This window comes from Oncorhynchus tshawytscha, linkage group LG26 (genome assembly GCF_018296145.1).
Source record: "Oncorhynchus tshawytscha isolate Ot180627B linkage group LG26, Otsh_v2.0, whole genome shotgun sequence".
Lineage (NCBI taxonomy): Eukaryota > Metazoa > Chordata > Actinopteri > Salmoniformes > Salmonidae > Oncorhynchus > Oncorhynchus tshawytscha.
The window spans coordinates 31,844,855-31,870,952 of NC_056454.1; the positions used below are offsets into that span (position 1 = coordinate 31,844,855).

Sequence of the window (26,098 nt, forward strand, 5' to 3'; positions counted from 1 at the left end):
CTCTGCACCCAGTAAGAAAAAGGGTTGCACATCACCCTTATTTGTTCCATTGTGTTATACTATCTGTATGATGTCTGATACCACCTTCTCCCACCATTTCATGAGTTAGATTGGTGATTATAGCATCAGGACAATGAGGAAAGTGGGGCATACGAAGGACAGAGTGAGAGAAGATGGGTGATGAGAGATGAGGTTATGGAGAGTGCAGACTGATGTGAAGGTGAGATAGAGGAGAGAGATGATGTCATATTTCCTTGCCTGAGCAGTTGTAACCCAGAACCCCAACCGCTTCTGTCTGTCAGCTCCTCTCTGTCTCTCTCTTTCTCTCTCTCTCTCTCTCTCTCTCTGTCTTTCTCTGTCTCTCTCTCTGTCTCTGTCTCTGTCTCGCTCTCTCTCCCCCCTCTCTGAACGATAAAACCAGGCAGGGGAAATGTCACGTCATTCTACCAACAGGAAGACCACATGTTGAGGGAGTATTGTTAAAAATGACACTGAATCGATGTTTTCTCATCGAATGGATGCCTGACATGGTTTATGAGTGAATCCTACACACTATGTGTGTGATATTGGTTTATTAGGCTCCATTATCTTGTACGATATAGAATGTGCTATTTTCACTGCCATGCTCTTCAACAGTCTCGGTTTGACTGAAAGTCAATCAATTGTGGTATTTACTAGGCTCATAATGTGGTTGAATAAATACCAGCCTGTTCTGTTATTGTTGTTGTCATGATTACAATAAACTTAGTCTGAAGAATGCCAAGAGTGGTAAACAACCATGGAGTGTCATCTCATAAGCCATCATAAACTAAACAAATAGCTTGTTAGGAAGTGTGTGTGTGTGTATGACTTGTGGTTGGTTGGTTGTTTGTTTGTCTTGGGGGCTCCCAGATTAAACTGTTATCAGGTCATCTGGGAGCCATTAACTCAATTAATGGTCTCCCTCGTTCGCTCTCCTGCACTCTTTTTATAGGATGAAGAGGAGGAGATTAAACTGGAGATTAATATGCTGAAGAAGTACTCCCACCACAGAAACATAGCCACCTACTACGGAGCCTTCATCAAGAAAAGCCCCCCAGGACACGACGACCAGCTATGGGTAAGTTGGTTTACCTCCCGCTTTCCTTCAGCCTCAGGGGTTAAAGATCTCCGTCACTCCGTCGGATTTACATCATATGGATGACGCAAGAGGTTTAGGTAAAAAACACACTCCATGCCACACTAAAAATAGGTAGAAAGTATTAAGAAATTAAATGTAGATTTTTACCACAGCATTGTTGACACTCATTTCTGATTGGACAGAAGGGCATTCCAGAATGGATATTAACACCAGATAACGGGACAGTTAGAAAAGATATCGGGACAACTTGCAATCATGACACAATATGTGTCTACACATGCAGACCGTGCTCGCTACAAAGTTACAGAAAGCTAAATCGACAACCACACAAACTGAAATTGGATATCTTATCAATGCAGGTCCAACAAGGAAAAAAGGTAGCTCGCTAAACAACCAAAAGTATGTGGATACCTGCTCGTCGAACATCATTCCAAAATCATGGGCATTAATATGGAGTTGGTCCCCCCTTTGCAGCTACAACAGCCTCCACTCTTCTGGGAAGGATTTCCACTAGATGTTAGAGCATTGCTCCGGGGACTTGCTTCCATTCAGCCACAAGAGCATTAGTGAGGTCGGGCACTGTACTGATGTTGGGCTATTAGGCCTGGCTCGCAGTAGGCGTTCCAATTCATCCCAGAGTTGTTCGATGGGGTTGAGGTCAGGGCTTTGTGCAGGCCAGTTGAGTTCTTCCACACCAATATCAACAAATCATTTCTGTATGGACCTCACTTTGTGCACAGGGACATTGTCATGCTGAAACAGGAAAGGGCCTTCCCCAAACTGTTGCCACAAAGTTGGAAGCACAGAATTGTCTAGAATGCCACTATGCTGTAGCATTGAGATTTCCCTTCACTGGAACATAGGAGCATAGCCCAAACCATGAAAAACAGCCCCAGACCATTATTCCTCCTCTACCAAACTTTACAGTTGGCACTATGCATTTGGGCAGGTAACGCTCTCCTGAATTCCGCCAAAACCAGATTCGGCCGTTGGGCTGGCAGATGGTGAAGTGTGATTCATCACTCCAGAGAACGCATTTCCACTGCTCCAGAGTCCAATGGTGGTGAGCTTTACACCACTCCAGCCGACGCTTGGCATTGTGAAAGGGGATCTTAGGCTTGTGTGCGGCTGCACGGCCATGGAAACCCATTTCATGAATCTCCTGCCAACAAGTTATTGTGCTTACTTCCAGAGGCAGTTTGGAACTCCATAGTGAGTGTTGCAACCAAGGGCAGACAATATTTATGCTCTTCAGCACTCGGCAGTCCCATTCTGTGAGCTTGTGTGGCCTACCACTTCACAGCTAAGCCGTTGTTGCTCCTAGACATTTCCACTTCGCAATAACAGCACTTAGTTGACCGGGGCAACTCTAGCAGGGAAAAACATGGATATGGATACCATAGCTGCCACCAACCTAACTCCAACCCACCCATATCCCTCCTCAAGTGAGTGGGTAGTGGGTACATGCATACCACAGGAGGTTGGTGGCACCTTATTTGGGGAGGACGGGCTCGTGGCAATGGCTGGAGCGGAATGAGTGGAATGGTATCAAACGCAGGGTTTCCAGGTGTTTGATGCCGTTCCAAAGGCTCCGTTCCAGACATTATTGTGAACTGTCCTCCCCTCAGCAGCCTCCACTGATGCATACCCTCCACAAACCACCCTTCCTTCTCTCCTCCAATCCTCTAAAGATTGGGTGAAGTTTGAACTCCCCTTTCCTCGGAGTCAGTCCCTGTGTGTTTGCCTGAAAGTGCTACCTTTGATGGCCCCTGTCAAACTCTGGGTATTTTTGTCTCTCAGAGGTGGAGGTACATCAAGAAACTAAAGGGGGGAGAGGAGGAGGGATGGAGTAGGGGAGAGAGCTATAATTTGCTAGACCAGGGTTACTCCCGGTTTATTGCCAACCATCTAGTTTTCTTAAAAAGAGAGAGAGAGGGAGAGAGAAGGAAGGAGAGTGAGTGGTTCTCCCAGTAAAGACTCAAGTACTCTGTCTAGTGTTTTCACGGCTGTGACTCTAATCTTTCACATCTACACTGTTAATAATAATGGCTGCATAGTGTGTTTTGTGTGTGCTTGTGTATGTATGCATGTTACTCTATCTCTCTCTCTCTCTCTCTCCCTCTCTGGGTCTCTCTCTCTCCCTCTCTGGGTCTCTCTCTCTCTCTCCCTCTCTGGGTCTCTCTCTCTCTCTCTCTCTCTCTCTCTGGGCTCTCTCTCTCTCTGGGTCTCTCTCTCTCTCTCTCTCTCTCTCTCTCTCTCTCTCTCTCTGGGTCTCTAGCTGGTGATGGAGTTCTGTGGTGCAGGCTCCATCACAGACCTTGTGAAGAACACCAAGGGCAACACACTGAAGGAGGACTGGATCGCCTACATCTCTCGTGAGATCCTCAGGGTGAGTCCACATTTACGCCCTACAAGTTCCCCTGCTGTTGCATGCTGGGATCTGTAGCTTATTTGAATTTGTTTATATCACCTTTATTTTGAAAGGGAGTAATGCTGAGACCAAGGTCTTTTACAGATGAACCTTCTATTAGACATGCATCAATACACATCAATATACACTATACACATCAATATACACGAAAAGCAAAACACAGTATAAAACAAACACTTTCTTCAGTAAAAAGTTACTCAATCAGCTGCCTGAATTGCCCTAGAAGCCCCAACTCTTCCTATTTTTGAGCTTTGGAGATTCTACAAGTAAGGTTAAAAAACAATAAATGACTGTTATGACTGTGTCTCTCCTCCAGGGGTTGGCTCACCTACACGCCCACCATGTGATCCACCGTGACATCAAGGGCCAGAACGTGCTGCTGACTGAGAACGCAGAGGTCAAACTAGGTGAGTTCACTGGTTTAAACGGTTTTCAAGTTAGCCTGGTTTTAGCTGGCCTGATTGGAACTGGGACTGCTTTATTACTGGTTTGAACTTGTTTACGCTGGCTTAAACTGCATGGGGCTGGTTTGATATGTGGGGGTTAAACTAGTTTGAACTGGTTCTGACCGGTCTACTCCCCCCTCCTCCAGTGGACTTCGGTGTGAGCGCCCAGCTGGACCGGACAGTGGGTAGGAGGAACACCTTCATTGGTACGCCCTATTGGATGGCGCCCGAGGTCATCGCCTGCGACGAGAACCCAGACGCCACCTATGACTACAGAGTAAGATGCGCTCAATAAAACCATGCTGCTTTCTGTCAGTGTCCAGCGGTGTGTCGAGTTGGTGGATTGATAGCTGTTTGCGTTTGTGCCATTGTATGTGGCTGTGTAGGCTGATGGGACAGTACAGTAGCAGGTTGGGGCTGATGTTGTCAGGACCAGAGAGGGTGGTAATTACCATCCTATAGACGTATGCATGCATAGATTTACGCACACACACATTCACACACACACACACACACACACACACACACACACACACACACACACACAATGGTAGCTGTGTCCATATCTTTCATAGTATGTTTTCTCCTGCAGAGTGACTTGTGGTCCACTGGAATCACAGCTATAGAGATGGCTGAGGGAGCTCCTCGTAAGTACAGCCATTCTTTTACTATTGGACTTCTACACTACTATTTGTCCCAGATGGCAAACCTGGTTGAAATTATGTTTGTTTTCCTCTGTCTGACCTGTGTTTGGTCTTGTCTTCCAGCGCTGTGCGATATGCATCCAATGAGAGCTCTCTTCCTCATCCCCAGAAACCCTCCTCCTCGACTCAAGTCAAAGAAATGGTGTGTGACTAATCTCTGCTGTTGTGATTTCAGACATTTAAACCACCATTTTACAATCCCACTGTGAACAATGACACTGGTGAAACTCCTTCATTCCCGAGTAGCACAGCAGTCTAAGGCACTGCATCTCAGTGCTAGTGGCGTCACTACAGACCCTGGTTCGAACCTGGGCCATATCACAACCGGCTGTGATTGGGGGTCCCATAGGGCAGCGCACAATTGGCCCAGCATCGTCTGGGTTAGGGGAGGGGGTAGGCCGTCATTGTAAAGTAAGAATTTGTTCTTAACTGACTTGTCTAGTTAAATAAAGATGAAATAAAAAAAAATAGCTCAGCTGATATCCCCTGGTAGATATAGCATAAGCTCATAAAAGTAACAAATGCCTCCTCTCCTCAGGTCTAAGAAGTTTTGCAGCTTCATCGAGGGCTCCCTGGTGAAGAACTACACTCAGCGCCCCCCCACCGACCAGCTGCTGAAACACCCCTTCATCAGAGACCAGCCCAACGAGAGGCAGGTCCGCATCCAGCTCAAAGACCACATCGACCGCACCAAGAAGAAGAGGGGGGAGAAGGGTGAGTCTTAGACATACTAATGCACACACACTTCTCCAAAACCTCTTCTTCACAATACTTTTTTTTTACTTAAACATTCTCACCGTTCCTCTCTTCTCTAGATGAGACCGAGTATGAGTATAGCGGGAGTGAGGAAGAGGAGGAGGAAGCTCAGGAGCAGGAGGGGGAGCCCAGGTAACTAACCCACATGTACCTATGGCAAAAACTAGCCAACATACTAACATACATACTAGCAAATGCGTTAGCTAAAGTGTCTGTTTGGTCCATAGCTCCATCGTGCTCCATACTAATGTATGTCTTTGTCCTGTAGCTCCATAGTGAACCAACCAGGGGAGTCAACCCTGCGTAGGGATTTCATCCGTCTGCAGCAAGAGAACAAGGAGCGCTCAGAGGCCCTGCGCAGACAGCAGCTCTTGCAGGAGCAGCAGCTCCGGGAGCAGGAGGAGTACAAGCGCCAACTACTGGCAGAGAGGCAGAAACGCATCGAGCAGCAGAAGGAGCAGAGGAGGAGGCTGGAGGAGGTACTAAAGAGAGTGTGTGTGTCTAAGATGGTTTGTGTGTTCTCTCTCCCTGTCTAATGGTGTGTGTTTGATCCTTTTACTCTGCAGTTTGCACCCATAAATTGTGTATGTGTGCATAACGTGTTTTTGTGTGTGTGCTAAAGCAGTCAACACACTCCTCCTCACAGACGTCTCCCCCCCTCTGTTGTTTATAGTCATGTGTAGTGATTAGTGTATTTGTGTGCAGCCTTTGGCCCTCTGGGCTGTGTTTCCTAATTGGCCTTTATCTCTCTGAGGAAGACGACAGGGCTCTGTCTGTATTTTATCCTCTCTGGGAGGCTGGGTCAGAAAGACTTCTTCCTCAGTCATTAGCTACTAGAACCTGAGAGAGAGAGCTTCCGGTTGTTTTAGTCTGCAGAAAACGGCACAGGCAATTCCCTGACCCATGCCTTATATGCAGTAGTCCCCATGATATTACCATGTCTAAGTTATCTGGTTGGAACCTCTTTAAAGACACAACCTGTACAATTGAGTCAGAAAATATAACAGCCGAGTGCTCCTCCAGTGTAGAATAGTTCAAAATCACACGTTTTCCCATAGTTTCCCCCATACAGTATCCCATACACAAGGGTTAAAGTTCTCCGTCTCTTCGACGGATTTCTGTCATACGATCATTTATTGAAACATTTTGTTTGTTACATTTTTTGGGGGGATTTTCAATTGGTCAAACTCAGTTTAATACATGTACAAAAGGATCCTCTTTCCCTAAAAGAAGGTCATGAATTTTTTTTACATGAAATGGGAGTGTAACTTCGCCCCACAGACAATCGTGTGACCGACTTTTCAGTCATCGACTTGTTTCAGTCATCGACTTGTTTCAGTCATTTTTTTTGCTTTAACCTCTGCATACACTTTCCTACAGTTTCAGGGTTTTTTTCTGATTAATGAGAAAATGCATTAATGAATCATATTGTACTGTAGGGTCAGGGAATCCTCTTGGGCGAGTTGACCAAGGGGCATGAGAAATATATGGCATAGTCCATGTTTAAAGGTTAAATACGGAGACATGCTTTTTCATGATGCAGCCAGGGACTACCATAGGGTACTTAATGGAACTAGGGACCACATCTAGTGCAGGTCTTTTTCTACTTAAGTGATAATGCCAGAGAAGCCAGTGTTTGGAGGAAATATTGGCATGGGTGTTGTTAGGCCCGGGCCAATATATCCTCCAAACACCGGCTTCGAGGGAATTATCACTTTTATACAACAGGTTACCAACATATTCAAATAATGTTTGACATCTTTTCATTAAAAACATTCGTTTGATCAATTTATTCATACTTTTTCATCCTTCCAGAAGATATAACCCCGACACAAATCTAGGGTTGCTAGAGACGCGTTCCTGTCATTGTCTTTTTGTTCTCGATTTATGGACGCGACCCAGTCGTTCGTTGTAAACGTTTCATTGCCGTACTGGCTGGCAACGTTCTTATCCCTTGCTTACTAGCTAGCCAACTACAGCTAACTTACAGTTGTGTCAAAAAGTGCAGCCTGAATAACAGCAAAGTAGCTATATTTGCATTTGTTTAAGCTGTTTTCTCGTGACATTTATTTGGATACATCCATAACAATAAGCTGATGAGGCGCGACTTTGCCTGGCATAGAAAATGTACTCACTCGTCAGAACACTGTTGTTCAGAGGAGCTAGCCAACAACATAGCTACAGTAACACAATCACTTCAATCTGAAGCTGGAAAGACTGCAAATTAGCTGGCTGGGTTGATGAGACAGTGGATTACGCAGTCAGATGGAACAGAGTAAATAGGCATTTTGACGTCATAGATTTAGCCAGTGGTAACTTGTGGAATAGACACCGGCTGGAATGCTGTTTTAACCAATCAGCATTCAAGATTAGACCCACCCATTTTATAATGGTGTAGAGCTACTTACTGTATTCATAGAGATGGCTGCAATAAATCAACACTATTTAACCAACTGAGAAGCCTGCCAGTATTACTGAAGTGGTGATGGTAAGCTTACAGGTAAAACATGGTACATACGTAGTGTAGTCCACCAACCATGAACCCTGGGAAGTGAGACTAGCATCTCACATGCTCACAATAAGAAATGGCTAGCTTATCTCATAAAGGCCAGATATGGTGACCAGAAACAAGAGAGCTAGCTAGCTCGGAGTGTTAATGCATAGTGATGTCTGCTCCTGACGCCTGCTCTGTCGCCCCCTATGGTCATCCACAGCAACAACGTCGTGAGCGGGAGATGAGGAGGCAGCAGGAGCGCGAGCAGCGTCGCCGGGAGCAGGATGACAAGAGGCGTATGGAAGAGGTTGAACGCCGGCGTAAAGAGGAGGAGGAGCGCAGGAGGGCTGAGGAGGAGAAAAGGAGGGCTGACCGGGAGCAGGTAGGAGAACTCTCTATCAACAACAGTTTCTTTCATGATACTTGTAGTCTACCCCTGACACTTGCTGTGTGTGTGGTTTGATTGACAGGAGTACATCCGTCGCCAGCTGGAGGAGGAGCAGAGGCACCTGGAGATCCTGCAGCAGCAGCTGCTCCATGAACAGGCCATGCTACTGGTGAGACCGAACTCTGTAAGCCTATCTATCTTCTTCTATCCATCTGTATATCTCCCATTATCCATCTGTTCTTTTAGATTTTTATACAGTACCAGTCAAAAGTTTAGATAAACTCTTGAATGAGTAGGTGTTTCTTAATTTGACTATTTTCTACATTGTAGAATAATAGTGAATACATCACAACTATGAAATAACACATATGGAATCATGTAATAACTAAAAAAGTGTTAAACAATATATATTTATATTTGAGATTCTTCAAAGTAGCCTCGATGACAGCTTTGCACACGCTTGGCAGTCTGTCAAACAGCTTCACCTGGAATGCTTTTCCAACACTCTTGAAGGAGTTCCCACATATGCTGAGCACTTGTTGGCTGTTTTTCCTTCACTCTGTGGTCCAACTCATCCCAAACCATCTCAATTGGGTTGAGGTCAGGTGATTGTGGAGGCCAGGTCATCTTATGCAGTACACCATCACTCTCCTTCTTGGTCAAATAGCCCTTACACCGCCTGGAGGTGTGTTGGGTCATTGTCCTGTTGAACAACAAAATATAGTCCCACTAAGCCCAAACCAGATGGGATGGCGTATTACTGCAGGATGCTATGGTAGCCATGCTGGTTAAGTGTGCCTTGAATTCTAAATAAATCAGTGTCACCAGCAAAGCACCCCACACCATTACACCACCTCCGCCATGCTTCACAGTGTGAACCACACTTGCAGAAATAATCCGTTCACCTACTCTGCGTCTCACAAAGACACAGCGATTGGAACCAAAAATCTCAAATTTGGACTGATCATTCCAAAGGACAGATTTCCACCAGTCTAATGTCCATTGCTCGTGTTTCTTGGCCCAAGCAAGTCTCCTCTTATTGCTGTAAATTATTTGGAAATTCCCCAAATAACTTTTAACAAGGCACACCTGTTAATTGAAATGCATTCCAGGTGACTACCTCATGAAGATGGTTGAGAGAATGCCAAGAGTGTGCAAAACTGTCATCAAGGCAAAGGGTGGCTACTTTGAAGAATCTGTTTTGTTTTACCACTTTTTTGGTTACTATTGATTACTATATGATTCCATATGTGTTATTTCATATTTTTGATGTCTTCACTATTATGCTACAGTGTAGAAAACCCTTGAATGAGTAGGTGTGTCCAAACTTTGGACTGTTACTGTATATCTCCCATTATCCATCTGTTATTCTAGCTTTTTAAGTCAGTGGTTTGCAGTCTATGGGTTTTGTTCTGTAGTAGGGTGTTGCAAAATGGGTTTATTGTCACACCCTACTCTTAATATCTAGTTAGAGTATATCACAGTATATCTAAATGGAGCCAACTATTGAGGTTGGAATTATTCATTCTCTGGGCAGAGTTGGGAAGCCAGAATGTTTATTACATTCCTTAATTGAGGATGTCACCAGGATGTGGGAGTGTCCTACCAACAGGAAGATAAGGTTTTCATTGTTTCTCTACCAATGTTCCTAACTCTGCTGAGATGGTGTGTTGTTAGCGGATCTGCGTGGCAGCGTGTTAACACTGTATGTTGTTGAAGGCCTCTGTTCCTCCAGGGGTTTGACGAGGACATTAGATAATGTGAGGATATGATCACCGACATCCTTTCAACTTCAAACCACCATTGCTTGTCATCATTTCTCTCTCTCAACCAATGTCTTACTGTCTCCCTCATGTCTTCTTACGCATCATCAGCTTTTAGCTCAGTCATTTTTACTTTTTTACATTTTAAACCAATATTTGGCCTATATTGTAATAGTAAACATTTTCGAAGCATTTAAACACTTAGGATAATTGGGTCCCAGTGAAAATACAAACCCACTCAACATTTCCCTCATTACATGGATACAGCTTGTACCATAAAGACACCAGCCCTTATTTATACAGAACTACTTCAAATAGAACAGCACACACAGTGCTTCAATGGGGTGGCCAAGTTTAGATGATGATGCACCACCACACCTCCCTGCACTCAGTAGAACAAGTGTTGGGAGCTGGAGTAGCAGCGAAAGGCCATGAAGCAGCTATAGCAGGAGCAGACCTACCTACTGCAGCCAGCCACCAACAGGTCTCAGTATCCACAACTACTATTGATCCAGGAGAGGACCATGTCCCCACAGCAACTGACCCAAGAGAGGACCATGTCCCCACAACAACTATTGATCCAAGAGAGGACCGTGTCCCCACAATAACTATTGATCCAAGAGAGGACAAATTCCCCATAACAACTATTGAACCAAGAGATGACAAATTCCCCATAACAACTATTGATCCAAGAGAGGACCATGTCCCCATAGCTGTTTATCCAGGAGAGGACCAAGTCCCCACAGCAACTGACCCCTGACCCCAAAGGCCCCCCATGCCTGGGCCAATTGGAGAGGTGAACCCAAGCTTCATTGCCACGACGCTACTGTCGATTGCTGCTTTTGCTTGTGCTGCTGCTGTAGTCATAAACTGCTGTATGGTGTGCATTTTTATGTGGGGTCTGTGGCTTGATTTCTGGTGTGAGGTACTTTCACTGTAGTGGTCATGTTACTATTCCTGCTCAGGATGAGGCCTCTATAGAAACTACAGATACAGCCCTGGGAAAATGCATGTCCAAGCTACCTACCCATATCCTTTCTACATTCAGATGGCAATATATTAGCGTTTCACCAATCTGTCCAATCAAGTGTACATGGAAGTGTCCTTGTTTGGGTTTTGTTGTCAAATGGAGACCCCTGTTCTCAGATGGAAATACAGCACCTTGGAAAAACGAAAACTCTTCTTTATATTTGTCTCTTCTCCAAACTAAATTATTGTGAACATAAAACATTAAACGCCCAGTGCAGTCAAAAACGTGATTGTCCTGTATTTTATATATTTCCACACTGGTTGGAATAATACTGTGAAATTGTAAAAATGATGATAATGCCCTTTAGTATAACAGGTCATTCAAAAGACCACCTGAAATGTCTTACTACTGACCCTCTCACTGCTGCTGTGGCTCGATCCTCTTTGTAATGATGATGGTTAATGACTTTGTCCCTCTCTCTCTTTCCCTCCAGGCTGATGAGAGGTACCGTAAGAACATCCAAGGTTCTCCTCAGGCCGCCCAGGTTAAGGTTCAGCCCCCGGTTCCTCCCCGCGCCGCCGAGACCATCGCCAATGGAAACACCCCCATTGCTGTCCAGCCTGCCATGCAAAGGCCCATGGAACCCCAGGTAACCACAACAACCAAGATGGCCGATCGCCAGTTGCTTATTCCTCCTCTCGTTACTCTTCCCTTTTCCGTAGCTCTACTTTTTCCAATCACTTCTTCCTTCCATGGAAGTTCTAACAGGGTGGTCTCTCTCTCGCTCTCTCTCCGGGTTGTGTATCTGCAGTAGTGGTGTCTTACTAGCTACCGTAGATTTTTGTTCTTGTGTTTACTATCTCTTCCCCCTCGCTAACTCTCTTCTAGCCTCTGTTCTAGCTGAATTCTTTCACAGTGTGGAGAAATGTGGGTGTTGTTCTCTGTCCCTTACTGATGACATAGTTGACCTTTTTTAGTCCCTTAATAGGTAACTCCATCGTCTTTGATACTTCCCTGGGTGACAGCCTATCCTCCACCACTGTGTTATTACGAGGTCCAAGCTGCTTGCTTCTATTCTGGCCACTCATTGCTCAATATCAGCTTTACCCACTCGCTCTACCTCTGACTGCTTCCTCTATTGTGTGAGTGTGTGTGTGTGTACATTGCCAGGTTGGTGACTCCTTTTATAAAGGTAGAGCTGTTACATGTAAATCTTGACTGTGTGCTAAACAACACAAACACATCCATAATTTGTCTTTCTGATTTCACAGTGACTCATTATATTACTAATATCATCTGCTCAGAGACTCGACCAACCCAGCGTGAATACAGTCATTAATGTCACAGGGCACCATTCAGGGAAACATTCTGTTTTTGGACAATGTCATGGTAATTAGATGTAACAGTGTGGAATTTGGTGATGATGATGATGTAATTGATTGCTAAATGATTTAGCAGAGCCATTAAATGCATTAGTCACTTTTCTCTCGTTAGTGACACGTCATTAGAGACAGATATGAGGCGTGTTGGGCTTGTTACAGAAAAGTCATTTGTTGAGTGATAAATGTTTTTGGTGTTTCCTGTCTGAGCGCTTCTCAGTGCATATTTGAAATCAATTGGAAAGGGAATAAATTGAGTTATAAACCTAGTATGACTATGTCCCTATTGGATTCATCTCCTCTTAGTTACTTGTACCAGAAAAAGTATCCTTGAATGTGCACATGCCTTTATTTGAGTGTTTGTGTCTAACTGTCTATGCATGATGCTACAGTAGCTGATCTGTGTATGCCTTGTTTATGTGATCCATGCTCATTCTCACAACTGGTGTTGGGACTGAAGTGTCATGAGCATCAAAACGGGTGGAGCAGTCATTGGCTGTCTGTGATATGAAACAATCAAATGGTTCATCTGACTTCCTAAGACTTCCCATTGGTCTCAAGACAACTCCGCCCATTGTGATGCTTCCTGAAGCTTCAGTATCCTATCACTGTCTGCTGCTTGGGTTTGTGGTCTTGTTCTCTTGTCTCCCTCCTCCTCCCCCAAACCTCCCCACTCCTCCCAATGTGTCCTCCCCCTCTGACACCACCCGTCTGTCTCTGTCTTTGGAAGGTCCAGTGGTCCCACCTGGCCACTCCCCCCGTCGTCTCATGCTCCCATTCCTTCAGTGAGCCCATCGTCCCTAGCTTTGCACACCTCCACCTGTGCTCTCAGGAGCAACACCATCACCCTGCACCATCATCACCCGCACGCACTGACCCGCAGTCCTACCCCCAGCCCAAGGCCCTGCCCCTTGACAAGGCCCCCACAGACGACACCCCTCCCAGGGTAAGATAGGCTCATCCTCTGGCAAAGTCAGGTAAACTGGTAGTCATTAGACGGCTTTGCTAGGAAGTCTGAACTGTAGACCAGTATACTAGTAGTCACTAGATGCTGGATAGGACAACATTGGAGTGAGTGAGCAGAGTGATATTTGTCTTAGTAACAGTTCTACGATGGATCGACCTCCTCCTCACCCTAGACTGCTGAGAGGATTCAAAGAGAGCAGAACGTTATGAAAGGATTAGAGGCTCGTTCTCTATTCCCCCTCTGTCTCTCCTCTCAGAACCCTCCCTCGTTCAGCCTCCCAGCAGACTCCATAGCAGACTGATGTAAAAATACTAGAGAAAGAAAGCTGCAGCAGCAATCACTTGACAGCTGAGTGCTTTTGCATCTCAGCATATTAGAGATGCTCCCAAATCAATGGGACGCTGGAGGCTGTCACAAATAAAGTGTAGGATTCGGACTGTTAGAAACGTTCTCCAAGGAAAATATTCCTCATGTTGAAATCGTGACCTTTTTTTTGCTCTCCATCTGCACAAATTAGAGGTGGTATTATTGTCCTCTCTTCACATAGGGCCTAACTATCAAACATCACTTCCTCTTCTTTGGTGAGGTATGAGTATGCCATTTCCTGTTCTGCCCCCTCCTTCCTGTGTAAGCCTTTGGTAGTGTCTCATATCAATGTCAGTGTTAGTTAGCGTTCCATCTGAATGGAGTGGCTTTGTTCCGCCCTGCTTTGCTTTGGATGCTGCCCCCTGTTCCTTCTTAAGCTGTTCTCCCTCCTGTCCCCTGGAAACTACTAAAGAGAAATGCTGAAATCTATAATATAACTTTAAAGCTGTTTTTGTGTTAAGCCACCCCACTGAAAGAGAGTTAGGTCTGACACAGCAAAAGACAGCATTATATCCACACGCTTCCCTTATCAACCCCTGTGTGGGCGCGCAGCTACCCGGGACTGCCGCGCAGAAGAAATATTAGCGCGCGCAGAGAAGCACATCGACAGCACTAGGATTCTATTGCATGGCTCTACACAAACCTGTGCACCATAACCAATCAGAGCTGCAGTAGGCCGATATGCAAAAATACTATTGCCATATATGGATCTGTGCCATTCACTTTTAACTGGACTGTTTTTACAGCATGGGCGGTTGTGAGTAGATGTGTAGCGACATGTGCACATTTTTACATTTGTTCATATCCTTAGTGTGTTATTAGCCCAGTTATAGATCATTTGTTCATATACTTAGTGGGTTATTAGCCCAGTTATAGATCATTTGTTCATATACTTAGTGAGTTATTAGCCCAGTTATAGATCATTTGTTCATATCCTTAGTGAGTTATTAGCCCAGTTATAGATCATTTGTAGTCAGCAATGCGGGAGTGATTACTTCCTACAAGAGCACAAAACGTGTGCATTTCTAGACGTCTTTGAAAAGCAAGTTAGCTAAAGCTCAATTTTCTGTCTTAAAGGGGGCAGTGTTGTATTTTGAGACAGGCCTGAATAAGCTAAGTAGCCAATAGACAGAGGGTAGCATAATTTGTCTGATTCTCTGAAATAATGTTATGGGATTAATTGTGAGTTTTATTTAGTAAAATGGTTTCTTGCATCAAACAACACAACAACATTTTCAGTCACCTCCTTGTCTGAAGGACAATAATGTCAAGCCCTGCATGTTTTTTCAAAGGTCTCATGGAATGTAGGCCTACATTGAACACCACACATTGGCTGCTACTGTAGGCTGTATGATAGAACAGCAATTTCCATGTAAAAAATGTTATGGGATACATTGTCTCCATTGTTTTTAATGGTAAGCCACTCTGTGGTAGGCCTACATTATGATCAAATAGCCACAGTAGCCTACTTGACCACTGTTAAAATGAACTTAAAGCAGGTACAGCCTTAGTGTTCACAGTAAAAGCACACACAGAATTTTCTACGCTCAGCAGACCTGAAATTTGCTCAGTGATGAAAAACATTTGAGGGAAGATTGGTGTGGATATAATGCTGTCTTTTGCTGTGTCAGACCGAACTCACTTTCAGTGGTTTGGCTTTACGCAGTGTGAGTATGCAGGGACATAGTTTGGGGACTTTCTAGGGACATCTTAACAGTGTGTGTCTAGCTTTTGTGCTCCTGGCACCCCTATGTCACACACTCTTGTACACATACACCCTCCGAGAGTGTGTGTGTATGTGCCCGTAGAGTGTGTTTGTGAGCAGGCATCTGTATGTGTGGAAGGTTCCTGTGAGGACAACGTCCAGGTCTCCAGTACTGTCACGCAGGGACTCTCCTCTACATGGCAACTCCAATGCCACGCCTAACAACCCGGCGGGCCAGAGGAACGCCTGCAGGTACCTTTTCACATCCCTCCATTTATCTTTTTCTCTGTCTCGTTTTCTTTTTCTCTCTTTCGATCGATCCTTTTTGCTTTATTTTGTTGTCGCTCTGTCCGTCTCCCCCTCCGTCTATCCCTCTGTTCACCACTCCACCATCTCCACTTCTATTCGGGTTGTTAGTACTGGGCGGCAGGGAGTCTAGTAGTTAAGAGCTTTAGGCCAGTAACTAAGTGGTCGCTGGTTCGAATCCCTGAGCGGGCCCCGGTGTAATAATCTTCTGTTCTGCCCTTGAGCAAGGCAGTTAACCCCCAACAACTGCTCCCCAGGTGATGATCATGTGGATGTTGATTAAGGCATCCCCCCACACCTCTCTTATTCAGGGAGGTTGGGTTAAATGCAGAAGAAGTTGAATACATTCAATGTGCAACTGACTAGGTATCCCCTTTCTCTAATGTAAAACCTCTACACTGTGTGTCTATCTGTTCCCTGTAGAGCCCTCTTCTCAATGTGTGGATACTAGGTTGGATTTATGTAACATTACTTACTCTTCTGCCATGCGTTACATATCCTTGTCTCCTATGTGTGTGTGCACTGTCACACACACTCTTCCCTTCTTAGCATATCTCTATAATGCTGAGCGTCATCTCCTTTGAGACTGTGCATGTCTGTGTCTATGGAAATGTATGTGTGTTTCTTTATGGGTCTGTCTATTAATATATCCTATATGTATTTGTATACATGTCTATATGTAAAGAATGTGTGTGTATGTAAAGTATTAGATAGGTACACCCATCTAGTATTGGGTTGGACCCCCCTTTGCCCCCAGAACAGTCTGAATTCTTCGGGGCATGGAAACATTGCTCAATTGGTATCAAGGGACCTAACGTGTGCCAAGAAAACATTGCCCACACCAATGACACCAGCCAATACCGTTGACACCTGTCAGGATGGGGCCATGTTCTCCTGACTATCATCAGCATGACTCAACAGGAACCAGGATTTGTTGGACCAGGCAATGTTTTTCCACTCCTCAAGTGTTGAGTGTTTGTGATCGCATGCCCACTGGAGTCACTTCTTCTTGTTTTTAGCTGATAGGAGTGAACCCAGTGTGGTCGTCTGCTGCAATAGCCCATCCATGACAAAGACTGATGAGTTGTGCGTTCCGAGATGATGTTCTGCATACCACTATTGTACTGCGCCGTTATTTGCCTGTTTGTGGCCCACCTGTTAGATTGCATGACTGCCATTCTCCTTCGACCTCTCAACAAGCTGTTTTCATCTGTTTTCATGAACCATTTTTGTGAACGGGATGGTGTAGCTAATAAACTGACCACTGAGTGTATGTAAAGTACTGTGTGTGTATGTAAAGTATGTGTGTCTATACAGTATGTAAAATATGTATGTCTGTAAAGTATTTGTCTATACAGTATGTAAAGGTTGTAGGTCTATATGTAACGGTTGTGTGTCTATACAGTATGTAAAGTTGTGTGTGTATGTGTAAAGGTTGTGTGTCTATACTATAACAACCCCTCTCTGTTTCTCTCCACAGTGCTGCAGCAGAGCCGCGTCTGCTGTGGGAGCGGGTGGAGAAACTGGTTCCCAGGCCAACGAGTGGCAGTGGTAGTACTTGCAGCTCCTCCGGCTCCAGTAACTCCAGCTCCCAGCCCAGCTCTCACAGTGGCTCAGGGGAGAGGTTCAGAGCCCGCTGTGAGTCTGATATTGCCCTGATACACACATGCATTCATAGTCTCACGCATAGTTTCCTACATGCACAATCTCAAGACACACACACACACACACATAATTACTCTTTACAAAGTACTCAGATTTACAATTAAATTCTTGGCACAATTCTCCACATAGCTCTTTAATTTACTGACCGGTATCCCCCACTGTCCCCCTCTCAGCCTCATCAAAGTCTGAGGGTTCTCCCCTTCAGCATCCAGAGCATGCTGGGAAAAAACCTGAGGAGAGGAAGGAGTCTGTCAGAACTAACCGACTGGCGGTGAGACCTTAACCCCATGAAACTAGTGGTCTACCTAGTGTACTAACTAGTGTTGAACTACACTAAGTGTTGTGACACTTCAGAAAGCGGTGAAATTACGTTTTGAGTGGGAATTATGGTTTTACAATAATCTGACATAGTTCTTTGTGTGTGTGTTTGTTTCGCCCTCTGCGCTGTGGATTACCGGTACTTGTGAATTCTGTAGGGGGAAGTGGTAAGCTAGAATGAAATGGGGTGGGTATTTGTACTGAAGATCTCATTGGCTGAAGGGTTCTGTACTAATGGCTTGCCTCTCTCCTGATTGGTGCTATTTTACTCATGTTCCTTTTAACCTCAATCTCCTCCCCTCATACTTGTTATTTCTTTCTATTGGATCATTCAATCACTCACATACTTGCAGCCCCTTCCTTCCTTGTATGCTTGGTTCTGGTCACTTGATGGACTCACTAACCTCTTCTAGCCTTGTGGACACATTGGCAGTATGGCAGCAGTGTATGTACTTACTCATCTCTACTCATCTCTTCTCTCATATCCTATTGGCTTTGCTACTCACCGGCCGGCTCTTCATTGGCTGGCGCACCTGTGACCTCTCTTCTTCCCCCAGCAGCTTCCTGCAGCCTGTCTCCTGCATTTAACCCTGCGAGTGACCTGGTAACACATCCACAACCCGGAAAGAGAGCTAAAAAAGAGAGGGAGAGCAAGACTGAAAGAAAGACAGAGAAAGGGATGGAAGCATAGTTTGACCTCTGACCCCCCCCCTCTGACCCCCAGGACCTGACCGCGCTGGCCAAAGAGCTTCGTGTGGTGGAGGACGTGCAACGCCCTCACAAGGTGACAGACTACTCCTCATCTAGTGAGGAGTCGGGGACCACGGATGAGGATGAGGATGATGAAGAGGTAGACCAGGAGGGAGGAGAGGAGTCTACCTCAGGACCAGAGGACTCTCACGCTGTGTATGTAGAGGAGGACAACTGAACCCTAACCCCTAACCCTTCTCACAATGAGTACAGTTACATGCACACAATAATACAATTGTTGTGAATAGTCAGATTAATATAATAGGTTGATTTAAACGTTAACATTCTTTGCAAGAATAACGATTTCCCTAATAATCCTGTTTACATGGACACATCTGAAATCAGGCTACCCGATGGGATAAATGCCCAAAATCACCAATCTACCACAGCGACCATATTATTTTTGGGACAACTATTTGATTCTTAGATCGGACATATTAAAGTGTGTATGTGAAAACTATTTCTAAGATGCATACTTTGTTTTTCCAAACTCATTTCACTCGCGCAAAAGAAGGAAGGTTGCGCTACTCTTGCTAGCACATGCACAGATCAACTGCACAGCTGGAACTCTAAGGCATTTACATGTCCTAATAATTAGAAAGACTGCTCAGAAAACGAGGTGTTTAATCGTTGTATGCTTACTTCGATTATGACCTTACGCTGATTGAAAATGAGCAGTTTGGTGTTTACTTGACTATTGCCATACTCAGCCTAGTGCCATAATCAGTTTAAAATCTAATTATTAGTGTGCATTTAAACATACTCAATGACATCATATTGCGATGACATTTGAGCTTGTGATTGCAGTGAAGGAAAAGTCCGGTCATTATAACTAGGACTGGGAATTGCCAGGGACCTCAAGATACGATAATATCACCATACTTCGGTGCCAATATGATGTGTATTAGGATTATTTGTGTATTGTGATTCGATGGTCTAAACCATACGTCTGCTGCAGAGAGACAAGAGAGAGCCTTGAGAAAACGAGCTTTGATCAGTCATGGAAATAAAAGTGCTGAAAACGAATTGGCTCCCAACATAAAAAGAAGATGGAGAACAAGCTAGGAAGGAAAAATACTGGAGTTTTGGTGCAGGAACAGAAAACTAGTGCAAAAATAATATTGCCATATTGTGAAAACAATACCATATATCATCCAAAATAATTTCCCGATATGAAACTGTATTGATTTTTTCCCCCAGCACTAACCATCTTCCTGGTTCTCTGTTTATTCGACCTACTCCACCAGCTCCTCCAGACTAAGCAACGGAGAGATGGAATCGGTGAAGACCTTGATCGTTCACGTCGAGGGCGAGAGTGACTCTAAAACCACACCCTGTAAAGATGACACTCTGATCGTCAGACAGGTAAGGCCAACACCCAGGCCATGCCGTCCACCTCTCTTATAACAACATATCAGTCACACACTGTAAACCTTTTAGTTATTTTATTGTGGTATTTAATTTACTAATTTGTCCCCCTATATTTTACCCACTGTGTTTGATATTGTGTTGGACCTCATCTTATTTGTTCTGTCATTGTTTACTTTGTGTTGCTGGTGAAGGGGTTTGGGTTGGAGTGGAAAGGGGTCAGTTAGCCTGGAGAAATGGACCTACTCCAAGTATTAACCACCCGCTCCCCCATTAGATGACAGTATAAAGGCTAGATGGTAGTCCTGCAACAGATTGAACATCATACAATGGCTCCACTAAAGTCATAGAAATCATTTATTAATAAATGTAAACAAAATTATTACACTTTTGGTGTCTGTTGTTGACCATTTTCTTTTACTTAATCCTCAATTGAATGTGTCTGAAGTCTCTTACAGTAGTAGACTGTAGCTTCAGTAGACTACTTTACTAGACTACTTTACTAGACTACTTTAGTAGACTAGTCTTCCCTTAACACAATAGCCAATAGAATCCCTCCACCGCAGAGAAAGAAATCTAGACCCAAAGTGTGCCCCTGTTCTTACTTCCAGAGTACAGGTGACAACAAAAAGCGACCTGCCCCCAGCCCTGGTCATGGCCCTGTCCCTGGGTTTAACACTAGCCCCAGGCTGATTCGCCCTGCCCTCCAAGGCCACCCTGGTCTCCAAGGCCACCAGGAGAAAAATGGCTTTGTGGGCCGCATTCACCTCCTGCCTGACCTGATCCAGCAGAGCCACCACTCCCCCTCCTCCTCTGCCTCCTCCTCTCCCTCCTCCTCCAGCATGACGAGCCCCACCATGTCCATGTCCCCCCAGAGCCCCCTGGACAAGCTCAGCATACTCCTGGAGGTATGTCCCTCAGCCCCCCTCTGACCCCTGGTCCTCCTTCAGGCCTGGGTCTGCAAGGAGCACCCTCTGCTGGTTGCATCTGCTCTCTCTCTGGCCACCTAGTGGTGCTCTTTATTGTTTCCTTTTTCTGAGTGCGACGACTAATCTAGTTTCCTCCAAGCTCTGTAGGTAAGGTGGTGTGGTGATGGATCATTTTTGTTGCTCCCACTGAAAAAATATTTTTTTGACAAGTTTCTGGTATTTGACATATTTTTTTTCTTTTTGAGACTATATTAGGTTGCACTGGCTTACATGTTCTTGGAGGCCCATTACAGGTATTCCTTTAGCCCTAAGACCTCGATCTCTGATTATTATTTGTTTGTTTTAATCAGTCAGATCGTTAAAGACATATTCCAGAAACCCTCAAGACTAGGCTACAACGTAGCATATTTCATGAATAAGCACTGGCAATTGCTTTACCATAAAAAGCCATTCCTTTAAATATATTTTTGTTCCTCAGCTTTTGTTTTTACCTGAACATTCCATCTGTTTTACTTTTACCCACCATAGAATCCTCTTGTTTTTGCCTTGTTCACTTTACTTCAAAGTGTGATTTTGTGAAATTCTCCCTATGCCTGATAGCTGCATGCTCCTAACATCTGCCTCAATTTCTTGCTTCCATCTTTTAACATTTCTCTTTGGTAGTCTTTGAACTTTATGATGAACTTATACAGTGTCTTCGGAAAGTATTCAGACCCGTTGACTTTTTCCTCATTCTTCTACGTTACAACCTTATTCTAAAATGGATTAAACTAAATTTAAAAAATCCTCAGCAATATACACACAATACCACATAATGACATACTGAAAACAGGTTTTTAGAAATTGTATTTATTTATATAAGTATTCAGCCCCTTTGCTATGAGATGCAAAATTGAGCTCAGGTGCATCCTGTTTCCAAGGATCATCCTTGAGATGTTTCTACAACTTGATTCGAGTCTGTCTGTGGTAAATTCAATTGATTGAACATGATTTGGAAAGGCACACACCTGTCTATATAAGGTCCCACAGTTGACCGTGCATGTCAGAGCAAAAACCAAACCATAAGGTCAAAGGAATTGTCTGTAGAGCTCCGAGACAGGATTATGTCAAGGCACAGATCTGGGAAAGGGTACCAAAAAATGTCTGCAGCATTGAAGGACCCCAAGAACACAGTGGCCTCCAACATTCTTAAATGGAAGAGGTTTGGAACTACCAAGACTCTTCTTAGAGCTGGCCTAGAGCTGGCTGTCCGGCCAAATTGAGCAATCGGGGGAGAAGGGCCTTTGTCAGGGAGGTGACCAACAACCCAATGGTCACTCTGACAGGGCTTTAGAGTTCCTCTGTAGAGATAGGAGAACCTTCCAAAATGACAACCATCTCTGCAGCACTCCATCAATCAAGCCTTTATGGTAGAGTGGTTAGGCAGAATCCACTCCTCAGTAAAATGCACATGACAGCCCGCTTGGAGTTTGCCAAAAGACACCTAATGACTCTCAGACCATGACAAACAAGATTCTCTGGTTTGCTGAAAACAAGATTGAACTCTTTGGCCTGCATGCCAAGCGTCACATCTGGAGGAAACCTGTCACCATCCCTACGGTGAAGCATGGTGGTGGCAGCATCATGCTGTGGGGATGTTTTTCAGCATCGGGGACTAGGAGGCTAGTCAAGATTAAGGCAAATATGAACGGAGCAAAGTACAGAGAGATCCTTGATGAAAACCTGCTCCAGAGAGCTCAGGACCTCAGACTGGGGCGAAGGTTCGTCTTCCAACAGGACAATGACCCTAAGCACACAGCCAAGACAACACAGGAGTCGCTTCGGGACAAGTGTCTGAATGTCTGAGTGGCCCAGCCAGAGCCCGGACTTGAACCCGATCAAACATCTCTGAAGAGACCTGAAAATAGCTGTGCAGCAACACTCCTCATCCAACCTGAGAGTTTGAGAGGATCTGCAGAGAAGAATGGGAAAATGTATTAAATGGTTTTTTACCCTCATCAAATCTACACACAATACCCCGTCATGATAAAGCAAAAACAGGTTTTTAGAAGTGAAATACAGGTGTGCCAAGCTTGTAACGTCATACCCAAGAAGACAGAAGAAGACACAATCGCTGCCAAAGGTTTTTTTAATACATTTGCTAACACTTCTAAAAACCTGTTTTTGCTTTATCATGACGGGGTATTGTGTGTAGATTTGATGAGGGTAAAAAACCATTTAATACATTTTAGAATAAGGCTGTAACATAACAAAATGTGGAAAAAGTCAAGGAGTCTGATTACTTTCCAAAGGCACTGTATATTTCATATTGCACACGCTGCTGCCATTGTTGTCTTGGTCTATGAGTTGGCAGGTAAGTCAATGTCATAATGGTAGAAATACATGTGATTCTATGTATCCTCATTGTTGTTCTATTCTCCTACTCCTCTAGAGTCATTCTGTCAGCAACACAATGCAGAAACACAAGTCCTCCTCCTCCTTCACTCCTTTTATCGATCCACGCCTCCTCCAGGTCTCTACATCCGGCGCAGCTCTCAACAACCTGGGTAAACCCATTCTCCCAGCCCCCTTATTGGATGACAAGTCCCCTTCAGTAGTATCTGAGTGGTTCCCTCCAGTGTCAATCAACCTGGTGTTAGATTCTGAGGCAACACCAGAGAACACCTGTTTACAACTGACAAAAGTTATATAAATGTATACTAAATATAACTGAATCTATATGATAGTAAAACATAATCTGCTTGTATTTACACTCAATCCCTTCCTTGTCCTCTGCAGCTTTTGGGAACGATGCCAGGCTGGCGGAGGCACTGAGGGCGGACCCGTCACGTAAAGGCTCCGTGGTCAATGTGAACCCTGTCAACACACGGCCGCAGAGTGACACCCCAGAGATCCGCAAGTACAAGAAGAGGTTCAACTCTGAGATCCTGTGTGCTGCGCTCTGGGGTGAGTTGTCACAATTATCTCTGCTATGTAGTTATCTCAGTCATTTCAGTCTTCGCCACAGGTGGCAGCAAACTAAAGGTGAAAGTGTTTGTAGGAGTGAACCTGCTGGTGGGGACAGAGAGTGGTCTGATGCTGCTGGATCGTAGCGGTCAGGGGAAGGTGTATCCCCTCATCAGCCGACGCCGCTTCCAACAAATGGATGTCCTAGAGGGACTCAACGTCCTGGTTACTATATCAGGTTTGTACACGCTATACATATAGTTACTACACACACTATACATGCACAGTTACTACACATATTGTTGAAGTCGGAAGTTTACATACACTTAGGTTGGAGTCATTAAAACTTGTTTTTCAACCACTTCACAAATTTCTTGTTAGCAAACTATAGTTTTGGCAAGTCGGTTAGGACATCTACTTTGTGCATGACACAAGTCATTTTTCCAAAAATTGTTTACAGACAGATTATTTCACTTATAATTCCCTGTATCATAATTCCAGTAGGTCAGAAGTTTACAAGTTTACTGTACTTTTAAACGTCTTGGAAAATTCCAGAAATGATGTCATGGCTTTAGAAGCTTCTGATAGACTAATTCAAATCAAATCAAATGTATTTATATAGCCCTTCGTACATCAGCTGATATTTCAAATTGCTGTACAAAAACCCAGCCTAAAACCCTAAACAGCAAGCAATGCAGGTGTAGCACGGTGCTAGGAAAGCACGGTGGCTAGGAAAAACTCCCTAGAAAGGCCAAAACCTAGAGAGGAACCAGGCTATGAGGGGTGGCCAGTCCTCTTCTGGCTGTGCTGGGTGGAGATTATAACAGAACATGGCCAAGATGTTCAAATGTTCATAGATGACCAGCAGGGTCAAATAATAATAATCACAGTAGTTGTCGAGGGTGCAGCAAGTCAGCACCTCAGGAGTAAATGTCAGTTGGCTTTTCATAGCCGATCATTAAGAGTATCTCTACCACTCCTGCTGTCTCTAGATATATGAAAACAGCAGGTCTGGGACAGGTAGCACGTCCGGTGAACAGGTCAGGATTCCATAGCCACAGGCAGAACAGTTGAAACTGGAGCAGCAGCACGGCCAGGTGGACTGGGGACAGCAAGGCATCATCATGGGGCGGCAGGGTAGCCTAGTGGTTAGAGCATTGGACTAGTAACCGGAAGGTTGCAAGTTCAAACCCCCGAGCTGACAAGGTACAAATCTGTCGTTCTGCCCCTGAACAGGCAGTTAACCCACTGTTCCTAGGCCGTCATTGAAAATAAGAATTTGTTCTTAACTGACTTGCCTGGCTAAATAAAAAAATAAAATTCCAGGTAGTCCTGAGGCATGGTCCTAGGGCTCAGGTCCTCCTCTGAAAGAGAGAATTGGAGAGAGAGAGAGAATTAGAGAGAGCATACTTACATTCACACAGGACACAGGATCAGACAGTTGAAGTACACCAGATACAGTGGGGCAAAAAAGTATTTAGTCAGCCACCAATTGTGCAAGTTCTCCCACTTAAAAAGATGAGAGAGGCCTGTAATTTTCATCATAGGTACACTTCAACTATGACAGACAAAATGAGAAAAAATAAATACAGAAAATCACATTGTAGGATTTTTAATGAATTTATTTATATGCTGGAAAATAAGTATTTGGTCACCTACAAACAAGCAAGATTTCTGCCGCTCAGCATGGAAGAAGCCACTGATCCAAAACTGCCATAAAAAAGCCAGACTACGGTTTGCAATTGCACATGGGGACAAAGATTGTACTTTTTGGAGAAATTTCCTCTGGTCTGATGAAGCAAAAATAGAACTGTTTGGCCATAATGCTCATTGTTATGTTTGGAGGAAAATGGGGGACGCTTGCAGGTCGAAGAACACCATCCCAACCGTGAAGCACGGGGTGGCAGCCTCATGTTGTTTGGGTGCTTTGCTACAGGAGGGACTGGTGCACTTCACAAAATAGATGACATCATGAGGGAGGAAAATTATGTGGATATATTGAAGCAACATCTCAAGACATCAGTCAGGAAGTTAAAGCTTGGTCGCAAATGGGTCTTCCAAATGGACAATGACCCCAAGCATACTTCCAAAGTTGTGGCAAAATGGCTTAAGGACAACAAAGTCAAGGTATTGGAGTGGCCATCACAAAGCCCTGACCTCAACCTGTAAAACATTTGTGGGCAGAACTGAAAAAGTGTGTGCGAGCAAGGAAGCCTACAATCGTGACTCCGTTACACCGGCTCTGTCAGGAGGAATGGGTCAAAATTCACCCAACTTATTGTGGGAAGCTTGTGGAAGGCTACCTGAAACGTTTGACCCAAGTTAAA

At 44.5% G+C, this 26,098-nt stretch overlaps 1 protein-coding gene across 13 annotated transcripts in view; it reads left to right on the forward strand.

Annotated features, from left to right (window-relative positions):
• LOC112234772 (mitogen-activated protein kinase kinase kinase kinase 4-like) overlaps nucleotides 1-26,098 on the forward strand; it is a 100,296-nt gene that overhangs the window by 57,939 nt on the left and 16,259 nt on the right. The window contains exons 4-27 of one of the 13 annotated variants that reach the window (XM_042306471.1): nucleotides 974-1,099; nucleotides 3,399-3,509; nucleotides 3,868-3,958; nucleotides 4,144-4,274; nucleotides 4,590-4,644; nucleotides 4,765-4,843; nucleotides 5,240-5,415; nucleotides 5,517-5,589; nucleotides 5,726-5,936; nucleotides 8,172-8,333; nucleotides 8,422-8,523; nucleotides 11,566-11,721; nucleotides 13,182-13,397; nucleotides 13,966-14,004; nucleotides 15,629-15,741; nucleotides 17,276-17,433; nucleotides 17,634-17,731; nucleotides 17,937-17,945; nucleotides 18,503-18,684; nucleotides 19,776-19,893; nucleotides 20,508-20,804; nucleotides 23,257-23,371; nucleotides 23,604-23,771; nucleotides 23,866-24,009. In XM_042306471.1, coding sequence (XP_042162405.1) covers nucleotides 974-1,099; nucleotides 3,399-3,509; nucleotides 3,868-3,958; nucleotides 4,144-4,274; nucleotides 4,590-4,644; nucleotides 4,765-4,843; nucleotides 5,240-5,415; nucleotides 5,517-5,589; nucleotides 5,726-5,936; nucleotides 8,172-8,333; nucleotides 8,422-8,523; nucleotides 11,566-11,721; nucleotides 13,182-13,397; nucleotides 13,966-14,004; nucleotides 15,629-15,741; nucleotides 17,276-17,433; nucleotides 17,634-17,731; nucleotides 17,937-17,945; nucleotides 18,503-18,684; nucleotides 19,776-19,893; nucleotides 20,508-20,804; nucleotides 23,257-23,371; nucleotides 23,604-23,771; nucleotides 23,866-24,009 — 3,130 coding nt within the window. Of the gene's footprint in view, nucleotides 1-973; nucleotides 1,100-3,398; nucleotides 3,510-3,867; nucleotides 3,959-4,143; nucleotides 4,275-4,589; nucleotides 4,645-4,764; nucleotides 4,844-5,239; nucleotides 5,416-5,516; nucleotides 5,590-5,725; nucleotides 5,937-8,171; nucleotides 8,334-8,421; nucleotides 8,524-11,565; nucleotides 11,722-13,181; nucleotides 13,398-13,965; nucleotides 14,005-15,628; nucleotides 15,742-17,275; nucleotides 17,434-17,633; nucleotides 17,732-17,936; nucleotides 17,966-18,502; nucleotides 18,685-19,775; nucleotides 19,894-20,507; nucleotides 20,805-23,256; nucleotides 23,372-23,603; nucleotides 23,772-23,865; nucleotides 24,010-26,098 lie in introns of those variants that run through there. The other 12 variants (XM_042306473.1, XM_042306477.1, XM_042306472.1 and 9 more) reach the window with 12 other exon arrangements.